General features: G+C 39.3%; 1 protein-coding gene across 1 annotated transcript; it reads right to left on the minus strand.

Annotated features, from left to right (window-relative positions):
- Positions 1–152: 152 nt before the first annotated feature.
- Positions 153–11254, minus strand: LOC121315255 (exonuclease 1-like). Its single transcript, XM_041249300.1, has 13 exons — positions 11084–11254; positions 10499–10618; positions 9309–9432; positions 8708–8845; positions 8261–8473; positions 7508–7695; positions 7161–7257; positions 6514–6739; positions 5648–5918; positions 4749–5310; positions 2916–3008; positions 2354–2535; positions 153–1210 (listed from the first exon to the last, which is right to left on the minus strand). The coding sequence occupies exons 1-13, from the start codon at positions 11242–11244 to the stop codon at positions 1108–1110; spliced, it is 2478 nt and encodes an 825-aa protein (XP_041105234.1). The 5' UTR covers positions 11245–11254; the 3' UTR covers positions 153–1107.
- Positions 11255–12808: the final 1554 nt, after the last annotated feature.

The raw sequence follows: 12808 nt of genomic DNA on the forward strand, positions 1-12808 counted from the left end.
AAATAGCATACATGCCAACAGTCCCCAATTCCTGGCAAATGCCTTGCATCCCAACACATAGGAAGAAAGTCCAGATATTTACACATATATATTCTGCACTGTAGTTTGTGACCCCCACCCCCCAACCCCCAATCCCGTTGGCAAGCGTCCTGCTGAACAGTCTCCAAATGTTGGCTAGTATGAAATAGAGGATATGGGCCGGAATGTAAGCAGAAATTTGAAACTAGTCCCCGGTAAACATGTTATTCCACTTATGTTACCCCAATTAAGTGGAATAACAAAAATGTATCCCATGCTAGATATACCCACACTTGTGGTGTATATTTGTATATTGTTATATATATATTTTACAATATTCGATAGTTTCATAACCACATTTTAATTTTTTTTTACCCAATGCACCTGCTGTCTGTTGACCAGTACCGTTCCTAAAGGACAGAGATTAACATTAAGGAAACAATATGTAGGAAGATTTGCTGACATTTATGCCAAGAGGCTGAACGATCACATGACAAAGAAGACTTGTCCACGATAATTTAAAACACTGATACAGATCACTGAAACTACGATTATGCAAGAATATGAAAAACAAAACTAGAAGAAACTTTCCTTAATAAACACGAGCAACACTGTACGACAGACTCCAATGCCAATGCACTACTCCTGTGCTCTTAGGATTCCCAGTAATCAGGTTTGAATTACAACCAGTTATCTTAAAGTAGGTTTCAGGAGAAATGCGTTCAGTAAAAGATCAATCAGCTCAAATTTTTATACTTGTAGACACTAGAAGAGAATTCCTTCTACATTTCACTTGCTGGATACCATTAGATACAGCAGACAGAATGAGGAGAAACCTGCAGTAAGCTTAGGATCACGGTATAGAATAACAATTCTACAAGCTTCCCATGGGGAAATATTCACCCAATCTGCACAAACAGAAGAACAGAATACCCATTTAGTAAAATAACCTGAAGGAATAAAGAACATATTTTCATCAGTAAACACAGTAACAAATATATACAAAAACGTGTTTAATACAAAACATTGCATTTAATAAGGAATGCACTGTCAAGGATGACTGTCGGCATAAAATGGCTCTTTGAACATTCAAAGACTCTGGGTCAAGATGTCTGGAGTAAGTGCTTGACTACTATCCTTAACTGGGAACATGGGCTCTGCTTTCTTCGAAGGACTCATCTTTTCTTTTCCCCTGCAAAAATGCATTAAAGAAAAAAAAATACACAGTGGTAAAATGTTCAATTGTATCTGATCATTTCTTTGAAATTGACTGTCAAAAAAGGTACAGTCCAGGCCCTTATCTTATTTTCTAGGTTTATAAAAATGCATATAATTTTTTTTTTTTTCAGTGCACTGTAAGTCTGTCTGATGAAAGTGTCGTAATACTGATGCAGGTTAACTTATACAGCTTGGATGGTCACTTGGGCAGTTTTTGTTTTTCACAGCAAATAAAAACTGTTGAGCCAAGTTTCCAATTTACTTTTTTTATTTCCTGGGAAATGTTATATAAAAAAAAAAACTAAGTAAAATGGCCTTGGGTATCTTATGAAAACTACGGTAGAGAATAAACTCATTGTTTGGTTTTACAGACCCTGGTTAGCACTAGTCTTGGACTAGCTAATGTTTTTAGGATCAGGTAGACCAAGATTAGTGCAAATACAGGTCTGTGAAGCCAGCATTATACGTTTCCTCCACTGCACCTTACAAAAAACTACTTGAACTAATGTGGCAGTTTTTTTGCAGACACAGTACTGCCTGTACAGAACATTTTCATCTTACTACATTAACATTTCTGTCAATGACATACCTTCATGATGACCTAATACAACAAAGCACAATAAGAGACACTGTTTTGATGGTGGAATTTGTAAGTTATGCCAAATTGCATTTAGGCAATGCTCACGATACGGTAAGTAACACTTCAAATAAACCTTGAATGCTGTTTTTACTCTTGTTTAAAAGGAACGCAGAATAGCTGCTCTGTTTAAATGTCAGATTATTGTTGGAATTAATTAAACTAACCAGATTTTCTATGAAAGTGCAAGCTTGATCGATTTATTACATAGCCCCACCTACTGGGTAATGTAGGAAGTACACAGAGAAGTTTCTTCACTGTTGTTCATTAAACTCTATTAAATGTAAGCCCAGGAGCCAAGCACAATCTAGTAAAATATTTTTGTCTTTTATTGGACTTGATTTTATTTTTAAAAACAGGATACATCATAAATATTAGTAATGCAATACTGTAGAATTTTAGACAATAGATCCTTGTGTATAGAATGTTGCTTGTGCAGTGAGGCCCTGCTACACTCCAGTACAGCAATACAATACTCACTTTTTAAATCCAAAATTCTTCCACAAGTCATGGATTGTGACCTGCAAGCCCGGTTTGTTCTCGTCATTGACCCTGACTTTCTTCTTCTGAGAAGACCTCTTGCTGAGCCCGCTCGCTTTGGCTGGTCCGGAGAGCTTGATTTTACCTGAACCTGCGGGACTGACTCTGAACAACCCCGAGACCTGAGACAGTGTAAGCAGATACATCAGCACTACCTCGAACTGAACTTCCTTTGTCCGTCGTCATTAATACAATTACTTAATCCCCCCCCCCCCCCCCCCCCCCACCCACCCCCCCCCCCCCCCCCCCCCCCCAAAAAAAAAAAAAAGCATTTCCAATAATCTACTTGGGCTTTGACTTGTTCCAAGTTAGTACCAGAATTCAGCACTCAACTCAGCTAGACAGCCATGCACTACAACATACAGAATTGTACATTTACAGCTATCTTTTAAAAAGTTTTCACCTTCTTTCATAAACATTTTTTCTACGGTCAACTGCAAGAATGAATTCTCTGCACATAATGTCAGCTGTAGCCCTGAATAATCCAGATGGAAGTACATACCTTGGTTCTGGTACTGCTCTGCTTTTTTTCATTCAGTTCAGGGGAGCAACTGGCATGTTCACTAGCATTTGATTCTGGACTACTCTTGATTTCCTGAAAAGCATAAGAAATTACATTTACATCCTATTGCATCACAAAAAGCAATGTACTACATACTGTTATTCACTTTCTTTTAAATAGAAGGGTTGTACATTAATTAGAAACCTGCAGAAAACACTTTTTCATGAATGGTCTGTCTCTATGATTATTTGCTATGCAAAAGCCTTCTCTGTTATGTTTTCTGGGTATAATAAAATCTCCATAGTAGATGCTTGGTTGCAAGTTCTACAGAAAAAGATCTCTGCACTGTGTAAATGTGCAATACAAAACAGACAGATTACAGATATGCTTCAAGTGACTTGGAAGATTCTGTCTACGCTACCTGAAGCTGGAATGAAGCAAGGTAGTAAATGCCAAGCAAAATAATTTTGTTTTGTGCAACAGGTTTTGCATAAAAGTATGAAAACACATTCTAAAAACACATTTGCCAAAATAAGTAAAAATAAATAAATAAATATTCAGCATTATCATGGAGCACCAAATCAGAAGTATTACTCAGTAGATCGTTAATAATTGTTAAAACGTTGATCAATAATCTGCAAGTACAATTGTAATCTCTGGTGGTCGTCCGTCCCGTCCCCCCCGTCCCCCCCCCCCGACAGACCAGATCAGTAACAAGTTGTACAGTAACTATTGGATAAGCCTAAAGGACAGCAGTACAGTCTATCAGCAACTGCTGGCAAACAGGTTAAGAGAGAATATATCTATATACCCAAATGTCTCGACATGCAAGATGCCTTGATCTTTTAGATCTACACTATGTTCTCAGCTTTAACCCAGATGGTACCTTAGCTGGACTCTAATCCTCATTCCTTTTTTTTGTTCACAATGCAAATGTGTGTAGTTTTACCTATTGGGTCCGACCACCTTTCAGGTCACTTTCATAACCTACAGGCTTTGCCCACTTTATTTGGACCTATAAGAAGGGGCCACAGTACAATGTAGTTAAGGAAAACAGCCGAACAATGTGACAGGCTGTGTGAGGGATCGTGCAGTACAGTAATCCGTCTCATATCTGACTGCGGCGAGACCAGAGTATGGCGGATATGTAAACAATACCATTATGCACAGCTGTAACAATTACTCTATTTTCACACAATTATTGTTTTGAGATTCAGCTTTTATTAGAGAGTTCCTAAATCCCTTGTTTAGAAAGATACAGGGTATTAATGCTTGTGGCAGAGTAGCAGTCTGCTGTGCGGGTGCGTGCATTCAGTGCTGAGGGGCAGGCAGGAGATTGAGACAGAACAGCTCACTTGACACTACCAGCAATGATAGCGCATGGAGCACATACAACACAGTGTATGAAAACTTTGGTAGGATCTAGAATATCTGAACTAATCTTCTCTGTTCAATAATAAACTAACGTTGCTGAAGAGCTTGATCAATGCGGATAGACGGTTAGGTGATGGCCGGATACGCCATGAATTACTGTATTGGACCTAAAATCATTATCTGTTACTTAGTAAGTTAATTTGTAAATTAGATGCAGTAAAATGGATAGCAAATTTGTATAAGCACCTTTAAGGAGTGGCTAAAGTGACCTATGACAGGGAACAAAAGATGATGGTTGCAGAGGACTGTGACTGAAAGCTGGATCAACCAGAACAGTGCACATGGAGTTAAACAGGGTGGATTTTTCATGCAGTGAGCATGCAGCCACATTGCCAGGCACATTCCTTTCCTAATACAGTTGACATACTCCATGCAAGTTAAATAAACAAATTTGCTTACAATGAAATTCATCTTTCTTTGGGATGTCTGGGAAAACGGAGATACCCCACTGGAACTCAGGCTGTCCCAAGATGGGTAGCCTGTACCCTGGGATTGAGGGGAATTTCCCCGTTCACTCCTGGGATGGTCATCATTGTCCGACTCTTCTGCTTCATGGCACGGGTGATCCTCCTCATTAAGTTTATTTAATAACGTAGAGGGTTCCGGGCACGGCTTGCCCCAGTAGGGGCTGCTGTCCTTCTTCCTATGGAACTGCTGCAGTGAAGAGGTACCACAAGAGGAGCAAGCCTCTGCTTTCACAGCTATACTTCCTGACCAGCCAAAGACACCCATACCTCTCCCTGAGGGAGAAGAAGACTGAGAGCTTTGGGGACTGAGGCTAATGACAGCAGGCGTCCTGGATTCCTCCTCTTTAATGTCAATGTCTATCATTGTCAGTAAGTCACGTGTCACATTGGAATGACTGGAATTCCTCTTTTCCTGAACCAACAGGTCCTCAGATTTCACTGCACTGTCTTTTTTGACTGCAGAATCTCCACTAGAACCTGAGTTACTGAAGAACCTGATAACAAAAGAGGACAGGAAAACAATCAATAAAAATGCGTTACCAACAGGAGTTAAAAATGCCACAAAATCTGGCACCAATGGACCATTTCAGCCTAGGGATTTGTTCCATGCTGTGCTTAAACTTCCCATTTCTAAATGTATATCTGCATGACCTGTTTGCATTTTGCTTTATTTTTCACTGTTGCTTTTGCTGTAGGAAGTACTATTGGAGTTATTGTAATTCAAATCCCCGTGGAATTTATCCGCAGTGACGTCACAATGCCATGGACAAGAGAACTTGGTTACTAACAGAACAGAACAACAGTTTGTTACATAGAAAGCCTGTAATGTACCTGCTCTGTGTCCCTGGCATTTCAGTGACCCCTTCTTCCTGGTTCCTCCTTTGCAACAGCGTGGCAAACCCGTTTCGCACCATGGGCTGTGAGCCAGGCTTCCCAGCTGAAGGAGAGACGCTATCAACCGGAGAGCTCGTTCTAGTCACATAGCCTCTGCCTTGTCCAGGGGACTTAGTGCTTAGTGGAACATCAGACTCTTCTTTCTTAAACCTTTTCATGCCCGAGAATGAATACTGACTAAGTAGGTCTGTCTCAGAGATACCATTTTCTGTAGAAATAATAAAGAAAACATAAAACACAGTGTTCTTCTCCTTCTCAATGCTGTATTGGTATTAAAATATCTGTAGTTAGGGGCTCCCAAGTGGGGCATCCAGTCAAGGCACTCCGCGTGGAGTGTAGGAATGCACCCTATAGCCTTGAGATCACTGGTGTGAATCCAGGCTATGTCATTGCCAATCTTAACACGAGAGTTCCCAGGGGGCGGCACACAATTGGTCGAGCACCGCCCGGGTAGGGAGGGCTTCGGTTGTCAGGGCAATCCACGGTTCACCACGCACTATAGGTCTGATGGCTTCACTGTGTATGGCTTCAATGCAGTGCGAAAAAAGACGGCTTGGCAGGAACACGTTTCAGAGGACGTGTGTGTCAGCAGCCATTTCCCGAGTCATCAGGGGGTTGCAGCGGTGAACCGGGATTAATAACACAACTTAAGATTTCAAAATGGGGAGAAAAATGGGATAAAAATCATTGGCAATGACTAAATTTATAAAAAAATTAAAATTAAAATTAAAATCTGCAATTATAAATGCATATGCAGACAGGTTGGTGTGCAGAAACCTATATATACAAATTGTAAAACTTACCCTCCCTTGTCCTCTTAGCCAGCTTCTCCCAGCTTGGAAGCTTTATTCCCTTGGTGTTGATCACCTCCGCTAGTCTTTTGGTAGAGGGTTTCTCTGGAGATGCCTCTGTTTTTGACTGCGATTGGAAGCTCTTTAGGAGACTGCCAGTAGGTAAATAACCCCGACTCCATATACTGAGCTCACGAGGAGCACAGTCATTCCAGCCACGGCTCTTTGGTTTCACAGGCTGCAAATAAATATTTAACCGCACTTCAAAAAACACAAGCAACAGGAAAGCATTTTGATTTATTTACCTGTAGAAAAATTTAATTTACATACATCCCCAGAAATACAAAATGTGTGCCATCGGTATCAATATATCAGGACGACTTGCCTCTGCTGAATGCATGTGTAAAAGGTAAGTTTGACATGCAGACAGGCTGATAGATGCTTTAATAGCCTCCTTGATTCCGATATCAAATTCTATTGCTAAAGATTGTCCTAACCATAACAACTGAATATACACTTAAAAGTGACTTGGAGATGGACGGACAGACAAACAGGACACCTCCATATACTCTCCAATCCTGATACTATCATTAACCAAAAAACATTCTTAACAAGTTTCATACAAGAGTAAGATACAGATAGACAGACAGCCTCCCTACCTTCACAGCATCTGGGTTGTAATCATCAATCCTTTCCATGTTGTTGATATCCACATTCCCAAGAGCAATTTGAAAAGCATCATTATCCCCAATGTGGCTAAGAAGAGTGAATTAAGGAAAACGTACAAACCAAAATGTGAATACAATAGTCAAAACAGGTATTGCATCAATGTAATTCAGCATGGTTTATTTTTTAAAAAGCACATAGCTGCCAAATTGAACAGTACACCATATTAAATACTGGCAAAGCACCGATTTTTGGAGCGAGTGCCAAAATTTTGTTTCTATAATTACACAATATATTAATAATAGAAAAATAGCCACATAAATTGCATTGCAAAGGATACTGCCCTGCGTAGCTTAGTGTTTTAGGGTCCATATCATCTGGGTATGGGTTCAAAGGAACAAGTCGTCTGCTGATTGGGTCAAAGACCAGCTGGTAAAGGAAAGTGTTATTTGCCCTGGTGAAGCCTTCAATGTACTCGTCTGGCACAGTTACATTCATCTTTAGGTACTGACCAATTTTCTTAATCACCTAAGCAAAGAAAAATAACAATTTTACTACTTCAACATAAATGCAAAATAATGCTTGCATAACAAATGCAACTTATTATAATAATAATAATCTATTTTTATATAGCGCCTTTCATAGTGGACTGCCATCACAAAGCACTTTACAAGATATGAGACTAGGGTGTGTGCACTATGCATCAGTTGCTGAGTCACTTACAACAACATCTCACCTGAAAGATGGAGTACAAGGAGGTTAAGTGACTCGCTCAGGGTCACACAATGAGTCAGTCAGTGGCTGAGCTGGGATTTGAACTGGGGACCTCCTGGTTACAAGCCTGTTTCTTTAAGCAATGGACCATACAGCCGCCTATGACTTGGAAATCATTGTTCCTAATTCATAGCTTAATAGGAGGTAGGAACCCATGCCAGAAAGATAACTACCATGTGGCAAGGTTTGTCTCCTTGATCTGATAATACATTAAATAAAACATAAATTAAAAAAAAAAAAAAAAAAAAAAAAAAAAAAAAAAAATCACACTGACTTTTTAAGGCAAGACTGACTAAACTATCAGCCTGACCATAGTTACCTTTATTATGTCAGGGTTGTTGGCCATCTTCAACAGCTTGCAGGCTTTGGCCAAACCGATACCAGAGATAGATGCCAGGTAGTCACAGCCTGCGAGGATGCACATGTATCTGAACTTTTCCTCATTAAACACGTCTCCCAGCTGTTTACACTTCCCAAGACAGGCCTGGTCAATCTCCAGTCCATTTCCAAATGTGTCCATTTTCAAGAGCACCTAAAAAACAAAACAAAATTAGCAGGCCCTGTTAAATTACAGTTATTGTCAGAAAGATATTGATTATGTCCTGAATTATTCATCCATTCAGTGATCTAGACAGCAGCTAATATACTTGTGCCTCAAGCCCATCAGTTTTATGATAGAAAATTAAAAGAAACACATATTTGCAAAATTCAATGAAGAAAATCACGTCTTTTCAAAGAACCTTTAAAAAACAAGTAGTTTCAGTACCTTCTTGCAGCCGAAAGTCAGTAGGTCCGAGTCCTCAGTAATCACTGCCTGTGCGATCCCGCTCTTGTTTAGAAAGGCCAGCTGGGAGTCTGCCTCATAGGGAGCGACAATGCAGTCCACACCACGAGCCCTGGCAACCTGTCAGAGAAAACACAAATCCCTTTATAGTCTAATATGTTACTACACTGTAAAAAACAACGACGTTTGTGGGAAATCATTTTTTGTTGTAAATATACATCTCGTGTCATCCTACAATGTTATGAGTATTATGAAACTTTAGTTAGTTCAGAGATTAACATTAAACATTTTGGTAACAATAATAATTTTTATATAGCACCTTTCACAATGGACCACCGTTACCAAGCTCTTTACAGAGGTAGGCTGTGAACTGTGCATTATATACAGAGTCACTTACAACAGGATATTGATTTAACATTTAATCTGCACGATGGAGGCGGTTAAGTGGCTTGCTCAGGGTCACACAGAGAGTCAGTCAGTGGAATACGTAGGATTTGAACTGGTTACAAGCCCTGGACTTTAACCACTGGACCACACTGCCTCCTCCATGGAAGCAGTAAATGTTTACATGAATGGTACTTGCTTTGATAACATCATGGGCCATGGCTGGCGTGACATTGATGCAGCGTGTGAAGCGCTCGCGGGCTTCGGACAGCTTTCCCTCTCGAAGCAGCTGCTTCCCCTTCTGCAGGTTCATCTGTCGACGCCTACAACAAGGGTGGTACCAATCACACATCTGGCATTTCACAGGGCAGTGAACAGAAAGAAGATGCATGCCTACAAACCCTTTCACTGCTTTGCATACTCAATGTTAAACAACAGGACACAACCCTTCATTAGTTATTTATTTATATTATGAATTAGTCACTTAGCAGACGCTTTTACCCAAAGTGACTTACAGAGATTGGGGGGTGAACTATGCATCAACAATTACAATAAGACCTCGGTTTTACGTCTCATCCGAAGGACATAACAGGTCTGTTTTATTGACCTCTAAACATACCACGATGTTTGGGTTTATATACATTTAAATTGTCACTTTTGCAGCACGGATACTGTTTTTATACTTTTTCTTGTATGGATGGATATTTGTTTTACAGGAATGGGTTTTAACACAAGCTATGTGCCACAGTGTATAGGTATCAAACTCAAGCGTGTCTTATTAAACTCCATCCCTGTTTCTATGCAATACAATTTTATTTTTATATAGCGCCCTTCACGCTAAGGCATCCCAGAGAGCTGTACAATGTTAAAAACAAAACAAAATAGCTCATTTATACAATACACTCCAGTTATAACCAATTACTTAAAAGCACATTTAAAAAGTATGTTTTCAACTTAAATTTAAAAGTATCCAGTGTTTCAACCTGCCTAATGGTAATCGGAATACAGTTCCACAACCGAGGACCACAACAGCAAAAAGCTCTGGCTCCAGCTGTTTTAAGGTGACTTTTTGGAACAATTAAACGTTCTGCATTTTCTGATCTCAATGAACGACTAGGAACATAGAGAGATAGTAGTTCTTGGGGGTAGGATGGCCCTGATCCATGAAGGGTCTTATAAGGTATTACAGCAGCTTCAAGGCAGGGTGACAAAACACCCACACAGCTGTGATTTGCTTTGTTAGGCAAACACTCTTCTAGTTAATGTTGCTGTAAATCCCCAAAAAAACAACGGTGATAACGGACCAACTGCATAAACATCCATTCTATTGTACAGGAATGAAACTGGATTCAAAAGTCACACAAAACTGAACTCTGTTTCAGCACTTACTCTCTGCGTGACTTCTCTACTTCTTGTTTCGAAGGTAAATTGCATCCATCGAAAACCAAGATGGGTTTCACACCAGAAGTGAGGAGCATATCCACAAATTTCATGCAATAAGTTACATATCTGAAACAAGAGAAAATTACATTATATTTATGTAATCTTTCAAGACAAATGAACTGCGATTTTTCTAAGACAACTGTTACAATGTAAAGCAAATACTAACTTGATAAATGTATTACAGGTACTTTTTAAAGGTGTAGTCCATTTTTAATGTTACATTTTTTAAAAATTAGCCTTCAGTAAAATCAACTATGATAACCCAGTTTTTGTCTAACACCTGTACATATAAAATATTCTCACACACACAGACAAGACAACCTATTCATTTTCAAGACCTAGGGTTTTTTTGTTTAAACAATTTGAAAACTTGGTAAAAGGCTGGTAAAATGACAAAACATTGTCATAAATAATGTTATTGTTGCACATGTGATAGTCTTAGATAGGTTGGAAAAAGGGTTATCATACTGAAAAATATCACAGGCCTAATCGATTGAATATTTCTGAAGTACCAGCAGACCCCACACTTACTGATCTGTGGGCTCTCCTTTCACTAACTTTTCAGCACAAGAAAAGGCTCCTTTGTGCAGCCAGCAGTAAGTATCCACAGCGACAGTCTGGCCTTTATACTTCTTCACATTGACCGACTCTGAGGCTTCACTGATAAACTGCAGTAGACCTGGAATACCCATGTTCAATCTTCAAGCCCTGTAAATAATCAATGAGGGATTAAATTGATCCAGTGAGAGGTAATATAATTGATGTGGAGATAATGTACATTTTTTCAACACTGTGGATCAGTAAACTCGTCTTAGGTTTGTTCCTGTATGCAGCATATTCACTTGCTTTGCACCCCCTTACAGTCCAATTTAAAAAATAATAATAATAATAATAATATATATACTGGATAAATAAACACATTATTAAACTACTTTTCAACATTACAAAGTCAATGTATTGTATTACATTATATTACTTATATATCTGTCATTTATGCAGATATTTATTGGATGGGTATGATTGAAAATGTCTGACAAATTTGGGGAATTTTATATCCAATTCATGCACCCTGGTGAGAAGTCACAGTAATGTTGCTGGCCAGAGAAGGATGGCAAATGCTGGGTACCCCATGGCAACAATCTTTGCAGTGTTACATGCCCTAGTTTCACTTCTTCCCAAGAGACTACAAGTTTGAGAATCAAGATTTCAAAAAGAATGAGACAATGTGGGAAGAAGGGAGAGGGAGAGAGAGAGAGAGGGGGAGAGGGAGAGAGAGAGAGAGAATAATGCAGCGGAGCAATGTCTATATTGACCCTTCACCACAAAAAAAGCGCCGATGTGCATTACAAGGCCACTATGTTGGTTTAAATTGTTAATCTGTTCCAAAATGTGTATATTTCATTTTATGTAACATTATTAAAATGTTAATTACCACTATTACACGACGTTGCCACTGTCATAAACTAAAGAATATTACTAAAGTGAGGCAGCGTTTCCCGGCTGTTTTCAACGCTGTTTAAATCCTCAGCACATTCCATCTGCAGTTTGTATTAAATTAAAAAGTATACAATGAGGCATATATTTCTGTGCTTAAATAATCAAATAACATACAACATTATGTTTAATTTTTGAATAGTTTAAATGGCAGGATCGAAGTTAAACACTGTCATTTTAAGTATCTTACCTCTACTTCTCCTATCCTCACTGCAGCTTGTTCTTGCTGTGCATTGAATTTGTCCGTCGCGGCAAACTTCCAGCTACTGCAAAGAACGGTTTTGATTGGCTAGGTCGTTTCACTCATCACAGCCAACCATAGTTATGGAGAGGGAACAAAAGGAAGTATTGGTTACATGTGCTTCCGTTTCATTAATTGTGTATTTGCAACAAACAGCTGTTTTATTTTTATTTATTTTTTGTAAATGCCAAACAAAGTAAACACGTGCTCCTTTTACTGCTTGTTATTTATTTCCTCGAACTGAGCGAATTCTACGCTCCTCCGTACTGGCCGACTGCTCTTGCCTTCCCTCCACTCTCTATATTCCATCCTCCATCCTTCCGTGCCGTGCCATCTCTTCCGCAGCCCCCCTCTGCGGTGAAACCAACTACTGGACACCTTCAGGACTCTGTCTGCCATTGTCTTCCCCTGGCAATGGCAATTGTTTTTTTTTTTACTGTTAAGGTTATGTATTTAATCACACACATCAATGTAAGCACCCAGATACGGTAAATAACAAAAGCAAGACAAGTGTGAACATT

This window comes from Polyodon spathula, chromosome 5 (assembly GCF_017654505.1).
Source record: "Polyodon spathula isolate WHYD16114869_AA chromosome 5, ASM1765450v1, whole genome shotgun sequence".
In the NCBI taxonomy this organism is placed as follows: Eukaryota; Metazoa; Chordata; class Actinopteri; order Acipenseriformes; family Polyodontidae; genus Polyodon; species Polyodon spathula.

Coding starts and splice junctions, on each gene's coding strand:
- LOC121315255 (XM_041249300.1), bottom strand. CDS start 11,244: ATGGGTATTCCAGGTCTACTGCAGTTTATCAGTGAAGCCTCAGAGTCG. Junction 8,846..9,308: donor TGGCCCATGATGTTATCAAA/GCAAGTACCATT, acceptor TTTCTCTGACAG/GTTGCCAGGGCTCGTGGTGT. Junction 6,740..7,160: donor ACAACCCAGATGCTGTGAAG/GTAGGGAGGCTG, acceptor ATTTATTTGCAG/CCTGTGAAACCAAAGAGCCG.